At 42.9% G+C, this 25552-nt stretch overlaps 2 protein-coding genes across 4 annotated transcripts; one reads left to right on the forward strand and one right to left on the reverse strand.

Moving 5' to 3' along the window:
* Positions 1 to 1418: 1418 nt before the first annotated feature.
* Positions 1419 to 17580, reverse strand: zgc:171740 (uncharacterized protein LOC795694 homolog). 3 transcript variants are annotated; one of them, XM_036524228.1, is made up of 7 exons: positions 17415 to 17580; positions 11699 to 11883; positions 9057 to 9440; positions 8761 to 8847; positions 5957 to 6167; positions 5711 to 5734; positions 1419 to 5522 (listed from the first exon to the last, which is right to left on the reverse strand). In XM_036524228.1, the coding sequence occupies exons 2-7, from the start codon at positions 11873 to 11875 to the stop codon at positions 5341 to 5343; spliced, it is 1065 nt and encodes a 354-aa protein (XP_036380121.1). In that variant the 5' UTR covers positions 11876 to 11883; positions 17415 to 17580; the 3' UTR covers positions 1419 to 5340. The 3 variants fall into 3 exon arrangements, with proteins under 3 accessions (XP_036380121.1, XP_036380120.1, XP_036380122.1); XM_036524227.1 differs by lacking the exon at positions 17415 to 17580 and adding an exon at positions 15619 to 15814; XM_036524229.1 differs by lacking the exons at positions 8761 to 8847; positions 17415 to 17580 and adding an exon at positions 15619 to 15814.
* Positions 17581 to 17660: 80 nt separating this feature from the next.
* rfc2 (replication factor C (activator 1) 2) lies at positions 17661 to 25430 on the forward strand. The gene is made up of 11 exons (XM_036525217.1): positions 17661 to 17808; positions 18381 to 18450; positions 18601 to 18642; positions 18834 to 18940; positions 19562 to 19663; positions 20051 to 20151; positions 20743 to 20900; positions 22837 to 22902; positions 23223 to 23303; positions 24646 to 24759; positions 25044 to 25430. The coding sequence occupies exons 1-11, from the start codon at positions 17714 to 17716 to the stop codon at positions 25152 to 25154; spliced, it is 1047 nt and encodes a 348-aa protein (XP_036381110.1). The 5' UTR covers positions 17661 to 17713; the 3' UTR covers positions 25155 to 25430.
* Positions 25431 to 25552: the final 122 nt, after the last annotated feature.

Consider the following 25552-nt stretch of genomic DNA (forward strand, 5'->3'; position numbering starts at 1 on the left):
GAGAGCTCCATACAGTAAATCACAGGACAGTCTTGCAAAAATCACACGTTGACTCAAGTAATGCAACCAACACAAGTTTATTAAAAGATTAGTCATTAAAAATAAGTTCACTTGCAGCTTGTCTTTATAGCATAGCAGCCATGTTGCCACAACCTAATTACATTCTTTCCATTTATCTGCATACAAGAACACTTTTCCTTTCATAAGATAGTTTAAATTATAGATAAGGTATCTACAGCTTAAGAGGCCAACTGATATATGTCCGACGTAAGACTGCAGATGAGTTTCAGGTTAATTTTACACTATGTATCACAGCCATGTATAGAAGACGCCAGACACCATAACGCTATTAAGGGTATTCTGTTCCAAAACATAAAGGTTAGTTATTTTGTCTGTCTCTTTTTCAAGACTGGGATTGTAATAACATGAATGGCTATTTAGATTTCAGGAGTTTTAGCAAAGGGTTTAAATCAGTATTCCTATTGTGGCAACAAGCAATGTAGTAAGGTCAATACTCAGCAAGCTCTTCAGGTTTGTGAGCTCTGTGGACAAGCAACACCCAAGCAGATCAGTTTTCACCATCTTGGGACAGCCTATTGCTGAGACCACAATCTGGTGAAGACAGCGTTTCTGTTCTGCTTAGAATTGTTCTGGTCGAAAATGACATCCTTTCCAGGAATCCGTATGCAGCCATAACAACAATGCTCGGAACTCTGGGACCGGGTTCCACCCTCCAGGAATTCAAAACAATGAAGACACAGATGTCCGACTTCCTGCCTGTTTCTGATCCTGGTTTATATAGTGAGTCTGGGAGATGAGCACCTAGAATGCCTTCCATCTGATTGATGTTGATCTGTAATGGGCTGCGTTGTGAATTCAAAGCCACTGCCTTGCGCCTCCTGCTAGAGGGAGATTCAGAAGTACCACTGGGGTCAGACATCGTGTCTGATATTTAAACCTGGTTGATGTTTACTCAGAGTAACTTCTGTGCACATCACACTGAAAATTAAATTACAAGCACTGGGAAAAATGAACATTGGTAAGAATGGAATCTGTTAAAAAAAAAAAAAAAAATTAAGTGTACAACACATCAAATTTTTCAATGTTACGATTACAGACCTACACCTTTAGACTGGACGAGCCTGTCATATCAGTCTACTCCATATATTGACTTTATTTAACCGTCATTTAACCAATCTCATTGAGAATAAAGTTGCTTTTGCAAAAGACCTGGCAAGATGAGCAGCAATACTTGATACATTAAGACAAGAGTAACAAAAACAAACCATTGTACAGTAGCATTTTTTAACTATTTATTTGACACATTTTCACTGTCTAAACTGAGAAAACAATGAAGACATCAGTTTATTGAAGTTAACTTTTATTAATATAAAAATGTCAACCAAAATCTCTGCACAACAGAAAAAAGGTAGATTTGGTAATGTATTTTTTCAGACATTCAAAAAATATTTATACATTTTCTCAGAATTTTAAACCCTATCTGCTCACTCATTGTTTAGCCATCTCTATTTCATCAAGCATCTAGCAAATTTGGCTCAAACTGTTGCTTAAATCTAAGATCTTCAACAAAACTCTCGCATCATCACATACAAGCACCAGAAATCCTCTGAAAAACACAAAACTTATTTTTATGTGGGTTTGGATCATCTTCACATGAAGTGCTCACAGTGGCATAAGAAAATAAATTTACAATCTAAATATAACAAAAATAATGCAGACGCAATATCCAACACAAATTCCTTCCCACCCTATTTTGTCAATAGGAAAAATGCCAAATGCCTTTCAGACAGTTTTCCAAGAGCAAGCTGTTCTACTTATTGTTTGTGTTCTCAAAATGCATGTGGATATTTACAGTACATTATGCTGATATGTGGTTTGTCCACATTTCCTCAGTTGTGCAATGGTGGTGAGGACAATGACCACTGCAGTTAGACTAGACCTGGGCCTACAGTTTTGAAAATAGCTGTCAGACAGAAAATTGTAGTCTGGTACATGTATTCCTTTAAATCAAAGTTGACAACACTTCCAACGTCAAACAGTGTGCATGGCACTTTTGAACAGACAATGATGCATTACAATGTCCATCTGAACTGAAAACGCAGTGAGAGGGTTAAAATGGCCACCTCTCTTTGAAAAGGCCACAGAAGTTAAATTAATTTCCAGGGAAATATTAGTCCTCATAAATCAAAAATGGTAGAACAGGGGCTCACCTGCCCCCCTCCAGACACGCAATCACATAAGTACACAAACACACACATATACATACACACACATTCACTCTGTAGGCCACTGTATCCATTTAGGGCAAATATCAAATAATATTACCCCTACGTTATGAACAGCAGTGATAATTAGGATTCCCTTGTTGCAGAAGGTCTTCCGATTTAATGATTCCAATTTTCACAATTAAAGAAATGAGAAACATGTCTGTGACAAATGACCAAATCTGCCAGTTTGCAATCATACAGCTAAACGGCAATATATCATCATTTATGGATTTAGTCAAATGCTGCCATTAGAACCAAGACAGTGCAAATCCTTGGCGGCATGTTCTCACAGCTGTTCTTACCAAGCATTTCGCTCAGGCACCACTTGCTGTGAAGCGGGACCTGGCCTTCATGAAGTGTTTTGTTCTTGGAAACAAACACAATGAAACGTCCTTTCATAAAAACAGCGGCTTATCTGATATCTGCTAAAAATGTCAACAGCGGCACTGGAAAGAATTATTGATCACTCCTGAGTGTTGGCTTGGTTTAAAGTGCTGGTGTTGCAAAGGCCACTTGACAGACAAGCTCTTCCACGTGGCAAGGGTTCAGATGAGGGGGACCCCACTGAAAGACAGCCAGGTTTGTCTGATGGCCAGCACTTCATTCCGCTTCAGTGTTCTGAGGGTGAAGTCACTTGCGGCCCACACAGAAGCCTTTCTCCATGCATTGTGCCGTGCGCTTCAGGCTCACCTGAGCAAAAAGCACTTGTTTTTACGGAACACCACAATGTATTTAAACACTGAACGCAGGGTATGAACAAGGGCAAGCATCCTTAAAGCCAAATAACCATGAGCTGTTTATAGCACCGACAGTACTACGTGCGCAGTACAGACGGTTACTGTGTACACTTGCAGAGTTATTTTGGCGAACTGACCCAAATTTCTTTTGACTCAGGAATTAATACGACATGCTTTATGTGTTCACCCCCAGAGTGATAAGTGGTAAAATCGCTAATGACACACAACTTGAATGGATTTAACTGTCGAACAAAAAGAAGGCTTTTGGTACCTCTGCGGTCACGGCATAGGAATGCATTTAGTTGCTGGTGACTCAGACATTCAATACAGTCAGACAGAGGCTCTAGGACAAGATCCGCAAAGACAGAGAGAGAGAATGCCCCCGAGGCAGTCTCTGCCATGAAACAGACACGCATGCATCAAAAACAGAAAAGCTATACTCCATCCACACACATTTTACCTGGAACAACATTCACTGAACTTATAATACTTAAGACAACTCAAAATAACTTAAGACAAGGACAGACACCATCTGTAACTGAGCTTTAACCTTTCACCTTAAACAAAGCTGAATGATGCAGGTTTTGAATGATCTTATGTCCTCAGTTTGAAAGCATGCAGAAAAGCAAACACAGCATACATTTTTCTCTCACCGAAGATACAACCCAAATAATATAGTTCTTGAGCACACTGCACAGTTGAAACCATTTGCAAATTTAGAATAATGTATCACTATCCTTGCTAATTTGGGTGGCTGATTAACTTTTGTCCACTTCCTTTACAGCGTATTCAAGGGTATGTTTCGCCAATACTCAGGTTTCACATTTCTGTACAGAGCAAAATTCTCATAATTGAATCAACATAATACTGCAATAAGACGACATCATCAGCAGAATGGTTTTAAAATGAGCACGTAGACTCGTGCACGTAGCACGTAGGTGTAATTCAGGTTCTCTGCTCTCAGAAACATACTGCGTAGAATTTGACTCTTTCAGTGGAGCTCCAGTGTAGTTACTTAGCGGGCAGTGGTAGTGGTTGTTGAGGGATTTGAAGGGAAGCATTTAGCACAGACTTCTTGTTCCACACATACAAAAATGAGGTAAGACGACCGAGGTGGGAACAGCTAAACAGGACATCCAGCGCGTTTGAAAATCACTGACAATGTTAACCCTGATTAATCCATTGCATGCTTTCCAGTCTGTCGGCATTCTAACTGCATATTATATGTTTGAGTGACTTTAGTGCATTAGTATTTCAAACGTAATTAAGTGTTGTTTTGCAAGATACTCATCTAACACAGCGACGAGCATGAGGACCGGGTGAGTACCAGACGAGTATGCTGGCAAGTCTGGCTCAAAGGTATTGACATAATTATTATTAGACTTTGCTCCACACTGTAGCCAATACGGCAGAACTTCCTGCTAAACAGTGCCCAGCTGTGCCGTAGCAAAGCCCTTTGCACCTGCAGGACAAAGATTAGCCACATGGGATCTGTGCAGGATGTACACTGCAGCCTGGAGAAAGCCCCTAATCTTCAAAAGGGTTTAACCCAGTGGGACAAGACGGCAACAGTGCAATGAGCCCTGCTGTATGAGTGGTCATTATGGAGCTGTCAGCACCGCGCTGGTGGCTGCATACAGTGCTATTTATAGACCGGCTTGTTCATCTACAAGTTTGTGCATGTACTTTCCAGGACGCACTGCCTCTCCTCTCCCCTCCCCTCCCCTCCCCTCCTCTCCCATGATGCATACACACTTCCTGTTAATGCGAGAGAGCAGAAATGTAAGCTGTTTCATTAAGGGCTGAAACAGGGCTTACAGACCCTGTCTCCAGAGCCCTCCGGGTGTTGCTACCACTGCAGGGAGTCTGCGATACCCTAATTCACTTTCACCCCCCCCTCTCAGGCAAGCAGCAGCAAGGGCTGTCTCACTGCACTCCTCGCTACCGGGTAACAGAGCAAAGTCACACAGACTTCAGTATCGATGTCGAGACGTGATAATGTCACTGCTAAGATTCCTTGGTTTATTGCCTGCTTACTAAGGAGAGCAAACGCAGTGAGTGAGCTGCTCTTTAGTGAAAGTCAGGGTCAGAAACTGACTGTTCTGGCAGGGATGAATGGACAGAGCACCTGATGGTGTCAGAAACTTCCATCAGGGGTCCAGCACAGGGTGGTTGGTGGGATGAGAGAGTCCTGGAACTGAGCGAGGCTCTGGCGTGTGCGTGTTAATGTGAGAGTCAGAAGGGACACGGGAGGCGTCTCTGGAAAGTCCACGCTTGTGCCCCCGCCCGGGTCTCCATGCGCACGTGCGCGCGCATCAGGACCGGAAGACGTGCACGGCCCGCACCACGTACTGCCTGCAGATGGGGCACTCGCTCATTCGCTTGCCGCACTTGGTGCAGGTGACCATGTGGCCGCACTCCAGCAGCACGCAGTCGATGGGCAGGTCCATGCAGATCTTGCACAGGTTCTCCTCCAGCTGGGGGGCCCCAGGGGGGTCTGGGAACACAGAGAATAGGCCCCAGGTCAGCCTTTCTCACTCTCTCACACACACACACACACCTAAATCTACTGAAGTCATCTACTCATGTTTCACATTCATTTCTCTGTATTAGAGGTGGAGTCAAGCCTAACTGTGAAGAAGGTTAATTATCTCCCTCTTGCACTTTATTAGGAACTCTGCTCACCTGTTTTGTTTCCAGTTTTTGAAACTGTAAAAAAAACAGAAAATACATTTTATATATTTGATTTAATATCTTTTTATTTCAGATAGATTTATACAACATTACATTCATACTGGCAAATTTTCTTATATGCAAGCATTTTTACACAATGCAAGGCTTTTCAGACAGTTATGCACATGGTGAAACAAAGATGAAAAGCAAGTGGCCACATGCGTATTTTGGCTGGAAAAGCCCAGGTGTGAGACTCACCCAGGTTGTGCAGGTCTTTCTGATCGTTGTAGAGGCGGGTGACTCTCTCCATCAGCTCCCACTTCTCGCAGCAGCCCTTGTAGTTGACAAAGTTGCGGGCGAGGATCTCCTTCAGCTGCCGCACGCTGAGGGCCTCGATGTCCTCCACCCCGCTCAGGTTGGACAGCGAGGCCCTGCGCCCCAGCGCCCCCGTCTCCTCCGTGTCCGAGGACTGGGGGGCAGAGAGGAGTCAACACAAAGGCCATGAGGGGGTATTTCAAGACTCCCATTTCAGGGAAATGTTGTGTAACAAAAACAGAAATAGAATACTTCCCTGATTTTGTCACTGACCGTGTCAAAATGAAATCTGCACTCATCCAGCACAGCACTACTGCACACTTTGTGCAGGACAAAAGAAACCACAAAATGTCCCCTGTGGGCAATTTGGCAGTGCTGTGCTCCATGGTACTAAGAATTCCACACTGAAAAACCATCATCAAAATACCCATGGTAACCCCAGACCGTGGAGTAGGTGGTAAACTTCTTTCCGGAAGTAGTTCGTTATTATACCATTATACCATAATGTGTAATAGCTTAGTCGATAACCACTAAGCTATTGTCAAATAACTTGGGAAATGTATGACTTAGGGGCCCACCATCAACTGTAAACATCAATTTTATCTAGGGTGTATATGTAAATAAAAAGAGAGGGCCTAAGTTGGTGTCAGCGTTTTAGATTCAACAGTTTTATGAAGACTGGTGGAGCAAGGGTCAATTAAAAGGTTGCCAGGACACAAGACAACACTATGTGCATGCACAATGAGGGCAATGAAATTCATAACAATAACTTTACCTCCCATAAGATCGCTGCTGCATGTCTACAGCACTCTGTCCAGCAACATTAAGGAGCGGCAAACAATTTCCACAGCACCAGTGGTGGTGAGAAGCCCTCCAGGGAAGGCAAAGTGGAGCATGAGGTGTCCCTTTTTATATTTACCTCATTTAAAAAGTAGTCTGATTAACTACTTCTGAACTGAGAAATGCCCCCCCCCTTTTTTTTTACTCAAAAAACAGCTAGAGTGGGTCATAAATTTTATAGAAAGAATGAAGATTGTGCCAGGAGACTTTGGGACCAGGTTTCGAATCAGGAGAAACTACGGTCATAACAGGGAAAACACTTTGGTATCAGTATAAAGACAATTAATCTCAAGACCTTCAAATTACAATAACATCCGTCATGCTGGAAGCATGTCACCGTGAAGAACAGTGAGATCCTTTTACACAAATAGCCAATGTTGACATGTGACCATAGTGGTTTTTTTTCCCACCCTCATCCCATAGTGTAACCACAGTGGTTACAGACTAGAAATGGTCTTTCCGTAGAAAGGAAAAACACCCCTGTACCACTAAAAATGACTTGTGGTTTGGAGAGATGGTCTTTCTGATTGCTAGCAGCCCTGACAGAAAAACTCCAGGCTGACTGTAATCAAAGTTTCTCTCTGGTGAAGAGGAAATGAGACATTCATCCAATGACAATGGGCCTATCCACAGGTGGATGAGAAAAATGTAAAACCAGATTTGGCACCATGAAACAAGTCAGCATGTTTGTTCCAAGACATTACTTCTAGGCTGACATGCAATTACATATTCCTGCCTAATTGTCACAGATCATCTGTAGCCTTTGAGTCATTTTTATCTTGCTAACACTGAGAGTATGTCATGATAAAAGTACAACAATAATCCACAATGAAAGTACTTTAATATCAATACACCTTTTAGCAAAATGATTTTTTTAATGTTATTTTAAATACCCCTTATTCTTATTCCACGAATTCATACATTATGCATATTGGTCTGAATTGACAAGGCCTGTCATGCTTAATTTGCCATTGACAAAAGGATTCATTCTGTGTAAAGAAAGGAGGCCACATCCTGCATTTGGATTCATTTTCAGGCGATTTCATTTATACAAAATTTAATATGCCATTAATGTTGAACTGAAAGACTGATTCAGCCTTCAAAATTCTAAACTATATTAGCTTTTTCATGTTCAATCACCATTTTAAAAAACTATGTTATGTAAACAGGAATTGGCACTTATTAGAAAGGAAAGGACATAACACTGCTGTAGTTTTCCCATGATTTGAAGTGAAACATAACGAGACCCACAGAGTTTGAAGTAAAATAAGAGGTTTGAAAAGTGGGCCAGTTTGTGCTGGTCTCTGTGCAGTCTCAAAGGGAAATAGCATGCATATTAATGTGGCAGGTACCAAGTCAAGAGTTGCTTCCACAGTAAGAATACCTACAGTCCATTGTCCATAAACTGTTGGACTTTATGGAGCTGCTACTGTTGGCGAACCAAATCCACTGGCTGCTGTTCAGCTAGTATCTCTGTTTGGACTTACTTTCAACCAACCAACCTTACTAGTGTACTTAAACTGCACACATCTGATATGCAAATGGTCAGGCAGTGAAGCTGAAAAAAATTCTTAATCAAGCATCCAAATCTTTGCTGTCCGAAATTTCAGCCCATTTCAACTTGCTATGATACACTGATGCTACATTTACTGGCTGAACAATACTTTTGATCAGGTTACACACACACTGAGCATGCAAATTTTACAAATGTTTACTCAGGGTAGCACACCATTTCTTCCCCGGGAAACCATTTTAACCTCCTTTTAATCCTTTCGGAACCTGCATTCAACGCAGACACTGGCCTGTAACGCTGGTTTCCCATTATATGAAATGGACCGGCTCACCATGGACATGTATGAGGAAAGGGACACAGGGAACAGGGGCATGCTCAGGGGGCCATGCAGTACCTGGGACTCCTGTTCCCCCTGGACCTCCATGTCCACCTCAGTGTCATGTGCCTCCTCCTGGCTGGAGTCCACCGGCACCGGCGGACTCTGGAGCGAAATTCACCCGCATTCGGTTAAACACGCCATGCTTTCAGCCTCACGCAATCAGTTAGCACACACACCCAAGCCAGAGTCAGCAATCCAGACTCCGGCATCTGGCAGGGTGGTTTGGATACACATGCAAACACTACAGAAACCGCTGCCACACAGACAGGATCAGACAGACTGTTGCGCGGGCGCCGCCCAGTTAGATTTACCTGGTGGTTGTCCTGAGTGAGCGGCTCCAATTCGGGGTCTGCGGGAGACAGGTTGGGAGGCGTGGAGGGGGCTGCGGGGCTGGGAGCCGCGTACGGCGGGGGCGTGTGAGGCCGGGATGTGGCCTCGCTGCTGCCGCCGCTGCTGCTGGGGGTCTGCTGGCCCAGGACCAGGTCCACCAGCTCCTCCTTCTCGCGGCACATCTGCGTGGGCACCTCATGCAGGTGCAGGTAGTCCCGCAGGTCCTTCACCTTCAGCCGCATCAGCTCTGTCCGGTCAAAGAAGGTGCCGTGGAAACGCTGGCAGGTGTGGCACAGGCGTGGGCGGGGGTCCAGCTGTACCGAGCAGCGGCCGCAGAAGTTCTTCTTGCAGTCCACGCAGACATGCTGCGGGTGGAAGGGATGCGTCAGCCAGCACCACAGAAACAAACCTGAGCGCAAGCGCAGTGCTACCAGAATAATAACTCACATTAGTGAAAACGTCTCTGGAACGCACTCAGCATCCTTTCCCATACGCTCCTTCAGAGGACACCGGAGCTGCTATTGTATAGCTAAATTCTGGTCACAGATAAATGCATTCTGTAATGTCGATTGTATCAATCTGGCATGGTTTCAAAGGTAATACTGGGTCGTGCTCCTGACTCAGCTCACAATTTAAGCACTTATAAATGCAGTCAAACTATGTAGATTCCCAGCTTGGTTGCATACTAGACTTCAACAGGCAAGTTCCAAAAAATGACTTTCAGAAATAGAATGGCTTAATATAATGAAGTAGCATTTTTTCATATGATAAATTAAACAGTGCACCCATGAGGCCCACAGCAGACATAATTTTCTTCTTGTTTTCCAATCTGTGTGTGCCTGGGACACATTCATTCCATTCACACAGTCATGCCTATGGTTCCAGTGTGTCATGGGTGTTCAGTTGTCCATAACAACTGAGATTGCCCACAAAGTATGCAAGAAGATAGAATGTCAGACACAAGTCTCAAGGCAAAGAGCTCCTGGCAAAGAGCTAACACCAAGTTTGTTAACAGAAAAATCCCAGATCTAGATTGGCCAACATGCATGCCAGAAGCCACTTCCTGCTCTTAGTCATGGCAATGGCAGCCATATTCCTCCTCAAAGCCAAATAGTTTGGCAAGATGTACTAGACCGGCCCCAGAAAAGGGTTTTCTCAGACATCCAGGGACAGGATGTTCAACCTTTCCCATCAGTCTCATTATTTCACCAAAACGTCTGGTGTATTGGTTAAATGCCTAACACTAGAATTATGGTGGGATTGAAACTGATGGAAAACACTCTTCAAGCTCACCCCCCTTCTAAGGTTTATTGAGCAGCTGTACACACAGGGGGGTTACCTGTGCAGTACATAGTCCAGGAGGCTCTGAAAAAGGCTATCTCGGTGTTCTACAAGTGCAAAGTAGATGTAGATAAGGCCATGGTTGTGTAGCTGCAGCGACCAAAGCCAGAAGTAATAAGATAAAATAAAATAAAATGACCAAGGAAGCTACAGCAGATGAGGCACAAAGCCTGATTTTTGATTGGTTCTTTCAAAAAGCAACACTGCTTGGATTGCATTTTGAGTCATTCGCAGACAACCAATTTAGTACAATTTAGTACATGTGAAAGTGATGCGTTTTCACCCTTATGGTTGAGTGGCCAGCTGGAGTAAGTGCTACTCTTTCGGTGTCTTACAACCTTTTTAACTCACTTCATCATCCACCTAACCTCATGTGTTTTGTAAGTAACAACAAAGTCAAGGGCAAAGAGTGTAGTGCTTATTCTGATCAAAGGCTATGGGGGCTACAGAGCCCATAGTACAGAGTAGTATATTATGTAACACTGTGTGTTAGGAAATGTGACAAACGTGGCATGTACTGCAATGGAGAAGGCTGGGTTGTGTTACAGGACAATTAGAAGCAACACTGATACAAGGTGTCAAACAGACATTTGATACCCTTTTCACTCCTCTGCCGGTGTAGTGAGCAGCTCCATTGTGAAATCTGGTAGGACTGGTAAGCCAAAGGTCTGTTGTAGTTACCATACTGACCAATACCTACACAACACAATCTTTTCTCAGAATATGGACATAAACTAATCAAATTATTTTTTAAAAAGTTGTGATCCTTCTCTTTTACCTGACCGGAGATTCTTAATTGTGGAAACAAAGAAAGAACTCCCTTTTTCAAATTGCCACAGTCTTCTAACATCTTGTCATTTTAAGAGAGAACTCTGAAGATTACACTTCAGATAACTGCTATGCAGCAGACACAGCACTTTTTGGTCTGTTATGGTGGCAATAATTTGCTTCCTGAGGCTTCCTTTCATCGGAGCCATTACACAGACACTGTCTTACTCCTGATCTAGGACGAAAGCACGCATTCGGAAAATGTGATAAATCAATGTTTGATTTCATTCTGGACAACAGATGGACAGGGTATGTGAAAGAGTCTCTTCATAATTTCCATTTCACAGCGCCAGGTCTTATCAAACGAAAACCACAAACAAAACGACTGGTTTTCATTTAATCTTTACAACTGCGACAACAGCCTTTTACAGCAGCGTAAAACCGAGGGCTGATTAACGTGCCAGTGTGGCCGCCTCCCTGGCAGCTGTGGGAGACAGACTGGCGTTGGCCTTACCTTCCTAGCTATGGTGTTGAAACGTCCTCCACAGGCCTTACACAATGGTTCGGGGGCAGTTGGGGACGGACTGTACCCCGAGTTTGTGTAGGCCTGGCGCCGCGTGTTGCCGTTTTCTTCCACTGTGGCGGTGGCGGTGCTTTCCACACAGTGCCAGCTACAGCAGGACATCCACATGCTCCAGCCTGCCAGCAGAGCAGAGAGCGAGAGAGTCAGGCTGAGAGGAGCAGGTGACTCACCTGACATGCCTTCCACACACATACCACAACCAAAAAAAAAAAACCCAGCTGCATTCCATTATAGTCAATGACGTCTTCTACACCATACCTGCTGTTGCCACACTTTGTGTCGTTTCTCACATGTTGCTTGGTGATTGATACTATATAACTCCACTAGCAGCCACACTGCCCAATACCACTCCAAAATCACAGGCAGTACGCCATCCTGATATGGAAATACAACGTGATCAACAATCACGGCTATTTTAAACATAGGTTAACTATGGTTAGGGAGGTATGTGCAAATGGCAGAACTATGATGACAGAGAGGAAAACAAGGAAGGAACTGTAGTCTTGTGGTTAACAAAGGACAACTGGTTAGTAATATGGCAAATCTGAGCCTGTACGTAACAGGAAGTTCACCACTGTAGTGGTAACGGCATGATACTCTTGTGATACTCGACAGTCTTTGCATAAACAAAAGAGGCCATGGCAGCCAGTTTGATCATCAGGCACTGAGAGATGTTTTAACAGGCCCACAGGCAGCAGTATCTCCCAAGAGCATGACAATGACCAGCCAACAGGGATAATGGAGAGGGACGCTTAGCAAAAATACACATACAGTGAGGGAAGACCTAGATTCAATTGCTTTACCCTAAACTTTGGACTAGTTTTGAGCAAGTGTTGAGTTGTTCTCTCTCATGAAGGTTTGTCGTGAACTTAAATCATGAGCGAAATCAAAATCATCATGCTGTGCAAGTACTGAAAAAAAAATTGCAAAAAAGCACTGAAATAACTTGAATCTGAGCTGAAGCCCCTTTCACTTTATTGGCAAGGGACAAGATTTAGGCAGAACTGCAAACGTTGCCATTTAATTCATACTTTCCTGAGTAAGCCTGATACTTATCTAATTAGCAAAGAATTGACTAGTCAGCTCTGCCCTGTCTGGCAAAGAACTTGTGGACAAGTGGGCCATGAAAAACCAGACAACACCCTGGTGAGGCCGCTATCATAATTTGGCTGTTGCATAGAAACTATGTCTGCTGCAACCAAACAGCGCAGACTGGTATGTTTTTATGGGTGACCAGTGGGTACTTTAGGCTGCAATTTGGCATTCATGAACTTGAATCTCTGGGAAATCAAGTATTTTTACAGTAGTGGAAACAAGTATTCTAAATCTGTAATGATGCAACTAATTTAAAGGGCACCATTGGCACTGGCAGAGCTACAGAACGAGCCTGTGTCAGTACTGCACCACATGGGAAGGTAGTGGCCTTTTGACCTGCCAGATAAGGCAATTATTCTATGCAGTCTGGCTTACTGAACACGCCCACTTCTTAATACCAGCTAAGCTCATTAAATGTTTCAGTAGCAGTCATCCAAAATGCAATCAGAGGAAAATCACTGAAGAGTGTACTTTAGAACCTTAAGCTCACTTAAGTGCCAACAATCAGCCCGTTACTCACAGCAGCAGTAACTCGGCTCTATTCCTTTGAGCCATCAGGTTCCAATGGGCAATCCCCTGCACTGTCTACACATTACTATGGTAATAAGCAAGAGATTCAGCCAGCCATATAAAACAGTTTTGGGGATCTCAGTTGACCTCAGTTGTACCAGCAATGGCAACTGTTGCAGGCAGATGCAGAGAGTAGCAACTGTGGGGAAAAATGACTCAGCCCCTTAAGCAGCTGTTTGAAAGTGTGATACTACACACACAGCCACCCATACCAATAGGTTTCTTGACATATTATGTTTCTTGACCATTATGTTCTGTCACTTTTACACACACCTTTATTCAGGGTGACTTACAATGCTTTATCATCTATCCCACACATTTGGTGGCCAATTTACAACGGATGGATTTTTCCTGGATCAATTGAGGTCGACTATGTTACTGGTACCAACTAGGGCTGAATCCCAGAACCCTCAGGGGAAAAGACCATTTTGTCATCTAAAACCACTGCCCCTTTACAGCATTTCAGGTTTTCTTTATGCCGTCTCATTAATACAAAATACAGCAACAGGCATGCAGAAGAAAGCAGAATGCTGGCTTCACTATTTAGGCCTGCAACCTTTAGTCACTGCATTTATTGGCCGTTCTTTTATCGATTGTTAGGCAATTACCACAGGCCACACAATGTCCAAAACAACCGGGCAGCTCCTGCAACTGGAGTGTACAGACTGACCCTTATTGTAGCGGCTGCCAATCTGCTGCATAGTCATATTCACAGAGCCTGCAGTGGGAACGAGGCACAAACACATTACAGCACTGCTGCCGTCCCTGCGAACAATCAAAACAATGAGAGTGCTGTGTAACACTGCACACAGGGGTACAGTTCTGTATGCAAATGGCCACGATCTGCTCCACATTAACACATCAAAACTCATGCAAGCTGGGTAAACAAAAGCATTTTGCTCAAATATGTGTTAGGAGGAAAAGAAGCCAAAGAAGCCCTGCAAGTTAGCTGCCTTGCTTGTCTGCCTTAACTTTGTTCGCCCTGTGAAGAATCCCTTACCACAAATGCCTTAGGGGTCACAAAAAGAGAAGAGGTTACTCCACCCTTCCAATCTCCATGAACTCTTTTCAGTACACATAAAGCCTATCGAAACCCTGCACCTCCTCAAGAGTCTGGAAATACAGTGAAACGTCTTAGAAAACTGGTCCATGAAACGTGATCACAGTCAAACACGTTCCCTGGCAATGTATCAATGCTCTTTTGAAAAACACAAATATGCCTTTTAAAATAGTGTATGGAGTGCAGCTTCTACTAAAGGAGATAATCGTTCTGGATCAAAGTCTGTGAAATACTTCGCAGCCTACAGATGGTCTCACTGATAAACTCGTCCGCTTGCAGTGTCACCAATCCTGTGAAACTCAAGCTCACATTTCAAAACAGTCTGCAACTTTCTTTGCAAAGGTGCGTTCCTTCTAAGTATACACCCCAATTTTTAGACTAGATTACCGGTAGTTACCTGTGGAGTTATCTTAACGGATGATTGAACAGACGCAGTTTAAACCTGTCATTTTTCGTTTTCCAGGTAACCTAAGATAATTACACGTATGCCTGCCGCCCCCCGCCCCACACACGCACGCGCAAAATTTGCTTAGTTCACTTTCATGATATTTCTGAGCGTCAAAAACAGAATAAAGCAAACAATGCTTTGTTGCTAGCTAGCGAAAGAGTGGCGTTAGGACTGCTAAATAAAGCAGCCGGGATATTCCTCAACTTGCCGAACAGTCAAATCGAGGTAGCTAAACCGATACAAAAGAGCTAATATTAGCTAACTGACAATAACTTTAGCTAACTAGCAAACTAGATACTGTAGATGTTCAAATATTGCGTTCTTTATAAGGATATGCCTCCCTAGCTGGCTCGAATCCGAGCTAGTCATGATCAGAAAGACTCACCACCAGTTTGATTGCTTAAATTAACCACGAGGTTGTTTGCTAACGTTACCTAGCTGGACTAGCAACTTATCGCGTCATCTGGAGTGTCGAAACATAACTTTAGGTACCTAGCTATGTATATTAGCTAACTTAAATTGCCAGCTAACACAAGCCAACTTTGGGGAATCTCCAACAGTTTGTTAGCTCGCAAACTAACAAATGAAAAAGCCAGACTACTCAAATATCTCGCTTGTAAAATAGCTGGAACTTTTTTCAACTGACGAGGAGCTGTCAAAATACGGAAAACCTCTTACCTTTCAGTCTACCAAAGCGCGATGAAAAGTTTGCCCTGTGCTTGTTCTAGTAAGTTGTCGACTGTGACTGTTATATGCAGATTATTACTGCACATAAGCACCCACAGCTATGACTAAACTGGGACCAACGAGGAAGATGACAAACCGCTGACACTCCCCCTCTTGATTCCTTTACCTACACCCCCGCCACGGTCCTCACGACTGATGCTCCGGATCACTGCATGAGCGCGCACGTTTCAATAGCTGGAAACTTTCACGGACGCGCGCACGCAAGAGCATTTCGAACGCAAGGCGCCTGCCTTTAATTACAGAGAAATGGCGTCCTCCTTAGGACAGTGAGTTCCCTAAATCATGAAAATGAATATTTGATGATAAAAAAAACAAAACAAAACAAATAAACCAGGGTCGTACATATAATTTGGGTTATGACGTAAAATATGTTATCGTGGTTCGAACGAAATATGCAATTACATTGGCGAATAACTACATCTATACTTTTAAGAACTGACAACGTAGTGTTCAACTACGTCATGGGATTACCATCATTTTATTTCACTTAAAGTGCTTATGAAAGGATTTCAAAATTTAAAATATATGTATTCGGGAGTACATCAGTATAAACGGCAACCGAAATACATATTTAGTTTAATCATTCTACTCAGAATATGCAGGCTTGAAAAATAACTTAATGACCCACCCTTGTGCCAGTCTGAAAACAGGTTTGTGTCAGGAGAACTGCATTCCTCATCAGTAGCCTATCATTCTTGTGGGTGTTATGTAGGTGTGTCCAAGTCACTTCATTATCTTTTTGCATAGGCGCGTGTGGGTTCGTCGGTTGCAGGAGTATGAATACACTTTCGAAGTTAAACTTCATGGCTCTACTTTTTTTGCAGACTTGGTCACTTATAATCCACAGCCAGTAATGTGAAGCAAAAAAGATAAGGAGTTAACCATAGTTGCAATACACAGGTCCAAGATATTTTGAGGGACTGTATACAAAAATCAACACACAAAAGACAGTCGAGATCTTCTGTAATTTTTTCATGTACAAGTATTTTAAAAAGAGAGACTGGGAGGTTTTTACATGTTAGTGGTTGACATCTGGGTAGCTGTACCCTCTCCTGTGTATTAGATGGACAAATATCAGATTATTAAATATGTTTTTATATGGGATAGCCTATCTGATATCCGTCAGATCACTGAGTACATTTTGTTAAAAAAAAAAAAAACGTCCTCCCGTCAGTGCCTTGCAGAAGTATTCAGACCCTTGACCAAATCTTACATTTTACTGAATTACAAATGATAGACTGAATTTTCTTTCTGTGTGACATTTTATTTAAAACACTGAAACTAATTGTTTACAAACCATAAGTGAATCTATTTTTAAATTACCATAACACACCTTTACATGGTATGCAGGTTCCACTATGAGCTATGGGAGCTGCATATCTCGTTTTATCCAATATACAATACTGACGTGCAATGCTGCGATACATTCTTGAAATATTCTTTAAATGCTGCTGTATGTAAAATATTTACAAGCGCACATGTGTTGATGACTTCACATTTCACTAAAATATCACATTAGGATTAAAGAATATTTCTCCCAAAAACAGGGCCAAAATCAGTCTGACATCCAGACAGAGGCACCTCTAGTGTCTTAAATCGCTAAGGCTATAAGTATTTACCTATCCAACAGCTCGCGAAAAATACTAAACTTGATTCAGGAAAGATTTTCCCTTTCGATCTTTAATCGTAGTGAGCATTAGCATGCGATAGATTTCTATACACCTTACCTGGATGACCTGGAGCAATCCCTTGTAGTCATGGCTACCTCTCAATTTAATACTCAGTATAACGTCAATATACGAATATACAAGCTGAAAATCCACAACATTAAATACTGTTTATTAAATTATCGGCGTCTATTTTCAAATTGCACCCATAGTTGTAGCTGGTGCACGGTGGGGGATATCTATGGTGTTGGTGAATACAATCTAGGATGTGACGTCATGTAAGCGCCAGTTGTTTGGTTCTGCGCCGTGGCGGGAAAGTGTCTGGGAATCTGTCGGCTGGCTTCGATTGAAGTTAAGAAATGGACATGGAAACCGACTCGACTCAAGTAGACACACAATCAAAGAAGGAGGATGTTTCGGGAAAAGGAAGCAGCAATACATATGAATTGCCATGGTAACTATCGAATAAGTGTGCCTTTTATCTTTTTAGACAGCTTGGTAACGAAGTAGCTAGCCAGCTAGGCTAGCTAGAGTTTACGAAGCAATTCCGACAACGGTAACTACCTAACTGGCTACGCATGTAATCTGGCGTCGCGGTGTTTAAACTACTTTCTAGTTTACTCTAGACATATCTGAGTCTGCCATCACGTTATCCAGCCCTCTGTTGTCTCAGTGGGAGAAAGTGAGGTTGACGGTTAGCTAACTAGCTTATGTACTGTCTGTAACTCTAGCTGCGTTCTGCGACACAGCTATCTTATTTTTTTGTGAGTGGCCTGCTAGCATATTAATCAAACCTCCGATAAGTCTACAATAAAGTTAAAGATCTGTCGTTTAGACGGCTGCTGTCAAGTAAAGTATTTCACTGCTGGATATAGCTAACAGTACGAATGTAACATGAGTTAGGTACTAAGAGGTTTCTCACAATGTTTTCACTACAATACTCGATTTTTAATTTAGAATGCTAGCTAGCATGCATTCGAGGTTAAAAAGACACTTTAGACCAGTGAGAGTGCTCCATTTTTGCAGGGTGGAAAAATACAGACCCCTGAAGCTGAATGAAATAGTCGGGAATGAAGATACTGTGAGCAGGTTGGAGGTAGGTCCAAAGCAGCAGTTTCTTTCTTTCGATGGCTAGTCAGATTTGGTGCATTTATCTGCTTGACTCTCTCGAGTGCAGGGGTTAAGTAGTTTGAAAATATGCCCTCACCCTGCAGATATAATGATGAAGGTTGTCTTTTTATTGCAGGTGTTCGCAAGAGAAGGAAATGTGCCAAACATCATTATAGCAGTGAGTGGGCTTTTCCTCAGTAAACACTAGAAATGCATCTTGTGGGGGGGAAAATAACAATACTGGAACGTTCTTTACACATAGCTGCAGTGGTGTCTTGCATACCTCACAGTTTTTATTCTTGTATTTTTTTCTGAGATATAGGTAAGATGGTGTGTACAGTGTTTCTAAGACATGGTTTGTGATTCTAGGGTCCCCCTGGCACAGGAAAGACCACCAGCATCCTTTGTTTAGCTCGCGCCCTTCTTGGTCCTGCAATGAAGGATGCAGTTCTGGAACTCAATGCCTCCAATGACCGGTGAGTGCATCTGTCAACATACACAATTTTCTGAACAGATTTGAGGTTCATTTTGGAAAGAGGCTGTTGCTGAGTGTGAAAGCAACAAGCCTTTCAAACTGGGGAAAAGTGGAGAATGCCAGTTGAATAATAATACAAGATGTGTATGGTGGTATTTCTTTTTCAAAGGTTACATAGAACATAGCAATCATTCAGCTGCTTGTGACCTTTATCAGATTATGGTCAACTTTTTGCCATCTGAGGACAACCAGATTATTAGATGATCGAGCTGGTGAAATCCAATCTAAAGATGATAGACATTACCAAAAGTAGATTGAAAATGCACCCCTTTTTGCCTTGTGTCCAAAGTGTAGAAACGGAGACCTACTCATGGCATGTATTGAGACTGACTAAATGCACGGACCATTACAGTATTCAGTTCAGTACCAGCCAATCAATTCCCTTGTTTTGCTCCCGTGTAGATGAAGTTGGCGTAAGAGATTTATATTAAAACAGCCTTTACCATTAGCATTCACATGTGTCTGGGGATGCTGTCCTTCTGAAATTTATTTTGCTGCTGTTCAGACTTATTTCAAATAATGCATTGGCTTAAGGATTGTTCTTTGTATTCCCTTTCCTCAGAGGAATTGATGTAGTCAGAAACAAGATCAAAATGTTTGCCCAGCAGAAAGTGACCCTTCCTAAAGGGAGACACAAGATTATCATTCTGGATGAAGCTGACAGGTAAGACTTCGTTTAGATATTCACTGAGGCTGGCTAGGCTTAAAAGAGGTAGCTCACTCATTATATGGGTGGTTTGCATGTGTACAATTTATGGAAAGTGTTGGCATTTACAGATTGAAAAACTTAGGGAAAGTGTTTGGTTGGATTGGTTAGAAAGCATTAAATCAACGTGCCTGTGTGCTTCCTAACTACATCAGAAATTTTACAGGCGTTTATATTTTAACTACTTTTTGACTCTTCCGCACAAAAAGTCAGTGTAATGTCAAATACGTACAGGCATTAAATGAACACTGAGTAAAGAGCAGTTCAATACTACAGACCAAGCCTTGGTGCGCTCTGAGTCAGAGTCGTACTGCAAGGCGTGTCTCTGACCCCGTTACTCTACAGCATGACAGACGGAGCCCAGCAGGCCCTGAGGAGGACCATGGAGATCTACTCCAAGACCACACGCTTCGCTCTGGCCTGCAACGCCTCTGACAAGATCATAGGTGAGCAACCCAGTACTGCTAGGGGTGTGGGGCGCATAGTGGGAGCAGCTGACAGCTTTGGTGGCTAAGAGGAGGAATGACTCTAACTTCTTAGTGACTCTGTGAAGTCAGAGATTGGACTTTTATCCTGGGTAACTCACTCTTGTGCTTAGAAGGCTTGCAAGGTGTAAGATTTTCTGGTTGTCACTTGTAGTCTCAGAACTGGGAGGAGTAGCTAACTTGGTTGATTTCAGAGGGCAGTTAATCATTCACATTGAGTAGTGAAATGCTCTGCTGGAACAGAAACCTCTCCGATGATGACTAGGCAGGAAAGGTGTTGGCTGGTGAAGACTAACATTGTCTCTCCATGTTTGTTTTGAGCACTTGATGTGTTCTGTGTGTGTGTGTGTGTGTGTGTGTGGGGGGGGGGGGTGATAATAGATGGGGAAAGCATCAGTGATTTTGGAAAATGGAATAGCCCGGTTTAAAGACAAAGGAGAAGCGGTCCTGGTTGATTTTAGAACTTGTGAGCCTAACGGCGCTCAGCCGGAGGCCTTGTACGTGCGCCACTGCTGTGCGACAGCTGACGCGACTGCACGCTCATCCAATCAGAGCCCATTCAGTCTCGCTGCGCGGTGCTGCGCTACACCAAGCTCAGGGACGAGCAGATCATGATGCGGCTGATGGAGGTCGTGGAGAAAGAGGGCGTCCCCACCACCAACGACGGCTTGGAGGCCATCATCTTCACTGCGCAGGGGGACATGAGACAGGTGCGTACAGCTGTCCAAATGCGTACATTGTGACATGTGGTAGTGGAATTGTATGTGAAGTAGACTTTGGGGCTGGGCGATTAATCTAATCTTCTATTTTCAATTACGATTTTGGCTTCCAACGATTATGAAAACAAGGTAATCAAGATAAAGCAATTATTGTGCCGCATTTATTGAAGTGTGTGTGTGCACTTGTATGTGTGTATATATATTATATATATATATATGTGTGTATATACACACACACACACACACACACACACACACACACAGCGGGGAAAATAAGTATTGAACGCGTCAACATTTTTCTCCGTAAATATATTTCTGATGGGGCTATTGACATGAAATTTTCACCAGATGTCGGTAGCAACCCAAGTAATCCACGCATACAAAGAAATCAAAACAAATAAGTCCATAAATTAAGTTATGTGTAATAAAGTGAAATGACACAGGGAAGAAGTATTGAACACGCTTGCTGAAATTTATTTAATACTTAGTATACTAATGCTTAGTAGAAAAGCCTTTGTTGGTAATGACAGCTTCAAGACGCCTCCTGTATGGAGAAACTAGTCGCATGCATTGCTCAGGTGTGATGGCCCATTCTTCCACACAAACTGTCTTCAAATCTTGAAGGTTCCGGGGGCCTCTTCTATGAACTCTGATCTTCAGTTCTTTCCGTAGATTTTCAATTGGATTCAAGTCGGGTGCTTGACTGGGCAGCTTTATTTTCTTTCTCTGAAACCAGTTGAGAGTTTCCTTGGCTGTGTGTTTGGGATCATTGTCTTGCTGAAATGTCCACCCTCGTTTCATCTTCAGCATCCTGGTAGATGGCAGCAGATTCTTATCAAGAATGTCTTGGTACATTTCTCCATTTATCGTTCCTTCAATTATAGGAAGTTTGCCAGTACCATATGCTGAAAAACAGCCCCACACCATGATGTTCCCACCTCCAAACTTCACTGTTGGTATGGTGTCTTTGCGGTGATGTGCAGTGCCATTTCTCCTCCAAACATGGTGTGTGCTATGACATCCAAAGAGTTCAATATTGGTCTCATCTGACCAGACTATATTCTCCCAGTATTTCATAGGCTTGTCCAAATGTTGTGCAGCAAACTTTAAACGAACTTCAACATGCTTTTTCTTCAGCAATGGAGTCTTGCGCGGTGAGCGTGCATAGAGGCCATGGTGGTTGAGTGCATTACTTACTGTTTTCTTTGAAACAACTGTACCTGCTAATTCCAGGTCTTTCTGAAGCTCTCCGCGAGTGGTCCTTGGCTCATGGACAACTCTTCTGATTATTCTTTTGACTCCTCTGTCAGAAATCTTGCAAGGAGCACCTGGTCGTGGCCGGTTTGTCGAAATGATGTTCTTTCCACTTCTGGATAATGGCCCCAACGGTGCTCACTGGAACATTCAGAAGTTTAGAAATACATCTGTAACCAATGCCATCAGTATGTTTTGCAACAATAAGGTTGTGAAGATCTTGAGAGAGCTCTTTGCCTTTACCCATCACGACATGCTTCTTGTGTGACACCTTGGTAATGAGAAACCTTTTTATAGGCCATCAATTAGGACTAAACCAGCTGATATTAATTTGCGCTGATAGGGGGCAGGATTGCTTTCTAAATACTGACAGATTTCAGCTGCTAATTTTAGCTTTGAGGAAACAGCGATTTAACATTCAAAATATAGCAAATGCTAACTGAAAACTATGAGAAGCTTAATAACGCTAATGAAAACGCACATAAAAATAAGTTATGTGCGAAAGGGTTAAAAAGACGTTTTTTTGAGTTCAATAAATGCATGATGTTTCCAAAGTCAATGAATAATCATGTTAAATAATCGTGGTTATGATTTTTACCATAATCGAGCAGCCATTGGTTCAGAGATGCGACACTTTCTGATAATCTGTGTATCAATATTTCCATCCCAACAGGCACTGAACAACCTGCAGTCCACAAATTCTGGATTTGGCTTTGTCAACAGCGAGAATGTGTTCAAGGTGTGTGGGCTGCCCTTCTTCATGGCAATTTTACAGCAGATCACAAACAGTTAAATAGAGGAAATTGTGCAGAGCGAGATTTTCCCAGCAAAGCTGCTGATCACCCAATGACTAATCTGCAACTGCATATCCACCTGCAACTTGCAGAGGAAACGGAGGAATTTCAGCAGCTGTAATTAGCATAAGCAGCTCTTAGTTTTACTGTGCTGTACGCATGCTGAATTACTCAATGAAATGAATGTCCGGTACAGTACTTGTATGGTACGGTATGCACCAGTTCACCGCTAGACCTCTTAATGCATGAACTTTGTCTGATGCAGGTTTGTGACGAGCCCCACCCCCTGCTGGTGAAAAGCATGTTAGAACATTGTGTCAATGCCAACATCGACGCGGCCTACAAGGTACAGCAAATCTGTCTCTCTTTTTCCCTCTTCTGTTTTATCAGTCAGCATGAGCAGGTTTCAGTTAGCCAGTTTCAGATTCTCTGTGTTATATTTAATCATTTTATTAGTGTGGTTGCCTGAAGGGCAAGCACACTACTGTTCTTGTGTGGCTTATTATCATTATTTATTCTGCTTCTAGCCCTAACTCCTCCTACACTGTTCAAGCTACAGACACCAGACCAGCTCATTCACCATTGGTGTGCTTGTACTTTTATAAAGATATTTTTTTTTAAAAATCACTGAATTTACCCCTGTGAAAAAGTATAGGAGCAAACAGTGGGAAGATTTTACTCCTGGCTTTGAACAATGCGTTTTTTCACACAGCCATATTCATCTCCTTGAATACTGGCTCTACGGGCTTAAATTATACATCAAAATGTAGGGAAAATTGCAGATTCTGACGATGCCTTCAGTACAGTGCCGCGATGAACGGGTTTTGAGTTATGCGCCTAATTAGTCGCGGAATTCAGCCGCCTCTCTAAGCCACGTGACCACACTGCTTTCTCTCAGGCTGCATAGCAGGGTCAGACACAGAGGGAGAGGGGATGAGCCATGAGACTAACGGGTATAAAAAAGCTTTGGACACGTGCTCATGCACATACACGCGAATGCAGATTCATATAAGTTGCAACATAAGCGGCACAACTCAGTTCTGACTTCCAAATCGGAAAAAATCTAGCTAACGTTAGCTTTGAGGAAACCGTGATTTGATGCGGCAGTGAAAACTGAGCATCTTAATAACGCATGTGCTATTAAAATACTGAAATCCTGTGTTTCTGGGTGTGATTAAATATTTCGATACATGAAATACTGTGGTATTCCCTTTTTTTCCATGTTATATCTGTGCGCTTGCACAGATAAAGCGAGCTTATTCATCTCGAAAATAAAGTAGAGGCATATTTATGAAAATGGGTCAAACGAGCAGTCATAGCCAAAGTCTAGAATAGCAGGTGTGCACGCACTGAAATAAGTCACGCTGGGGGCAGCTGTAAATATTTTAGAACTTAAGCGTGAAAGAGTTAACAGTAGTAATGCGCACACATACAAAATGCAAACAGGCAACCACACATTGCATTTTCTTCAGGAAATGCACACAAATCTGGTTTTACTCTGAAAGGGTGTAAATTTGTTTGCGTTTAATAGGCTGAATGTTGGTAGGTGCAGCCCTGTGCTGGAGTAGAAACACTCCACAGCCTCTAATTATGGACCTGCTGTGGGAAGCGTTCCAAATGGAGCTGAGTGTTGACCTCTTGAACTGGCTCCCAGTCATGCTCATGTTGTCTCTTCCCATTCTTCCCAGATCATTGAGCAGCTGTGGTTGCTAGGTTACTCCCCTGAGGACATCATTGGAAACATCTTCAGAGTCTGCAAGACCTTCCAAATGCCAGAGTACCTGAAACTGGAGTTCATCAAGGTGAGCAATCTGGCCTCCCGGAGCAAGGCTTGGATCTGTGCAGGACAGGTTAAGCCAGGCAACTCTTTGTGACCTCACTTGATGTACAGGGAATAAAATAAAGGCAAATTGGAAAGCCATTAAAGCTCTTAAAGCTACAGGACCCCATCATTCAGGACTAGAATTCCAGTTACCCGGTTTAGCCAAATGATGTTTTGACAGCCTTGTACTATATTCAGACTGGAAACAAATGAGACTGCAGAGCTGAACATCTCATGCCCAGAGTATTATCATGCCTTTTTCAGGAGATCGGCTACACCCATATGAAGGTAGCAGAGGGGGTCAACTCCCTGCTGCAGATGGCAGGGCTCTTGGGCCGACTCTGTGCCAAGACGGCAGCTCCTGATGCCAGCTAAGCCACACCATCACCAGCTCCTCCCATCCTGGCTCCTACCCTGGCTGCATAATTCCTGCCTTGCTTGTGCTCGACTGGATTGTGTCAGAATGCTGCTCTGCACTGCACTCAACCCCAGAGCAGTAGCTCCATGGAGTCACCTCATAGGCCCAGTACAGAGACAGTGGACTGTAGCTATCCAAATATATGCAGAAGTTGTCCAGTAGGGGTTTCTAAAAGGAAAGGCCGTTTTATGGAATACTGAAGTGTGTGGGGGAATGTAAATACTGTTGGCAAAAAACAGTGGAGTTTTGTATTGAAATTCACAGCACTGAACTTTTTCCAATTAAAGTAAGTTGCTACATGTTACACAAATTAGAAATGCCTACTTTGTACATTTTTCCATATTTGTTACTGGTA

This window comes from Megalops cyprinoides, chromosome 3, assembly GCF_013368585.1.
Source record: "Megalops cyprinoides isolate fMegCyp1 chromosome 3, fMegCyp1.pri, whole genome shotgun sequence".
In the NCBI taxonomy this organism is placed as follows: Eukaryota; Metazoa; Chordata; class Actinopteri; order Elopiformes; family Megalopidae; genus Megalops; species Megalops cyprinoides.

Bases quoted from the DNA above. Each gene is read 5' to 3' on its own strand.
- rfc2 (XM_036525217.1), top strand. From the start codon at position 17,714: ATGGACATGGAAACCGACTCGACTCAAGTAGACACACAATCAAAGAAG. The intron at 20,152-20,742 runs GTGAGCAACCCA...TCATCCAATCAG, and splicing joins CGCCTCTGACAAGATCATAG to AGCCCATTCAGTCTCGCTGC. The intron at 24,760-25,043 runs GTGAGCAATCTG...TGCCTTTTTCAG, and splicing joins TGAAACTGGAGTTCATCAAG to GAGATCGGCTACACCCATAT.
- zgc:171740 (XM_036524228.1), bottom strand. From the start codon at position 11,875: ATGTGGATGTCCTGCTGTAGCTGGCACTGTGTGGAAAGCACCGCCACC. The intron at 8,848-9,056 runs GTAAATCTAACT...ATTTCGCTCCAG, and splicing joins TCACTCAGGACAACCACCAG to AGTCCGCCGGTGCCGGTGGA. The intron at 6,168-8,760 runs GTACTGCATGGC...TCTGCCCCCCAG, and splicing joins AGGGGGAACAGGAGTCCCAG to TCCTCGGACACGGAGGAGAC.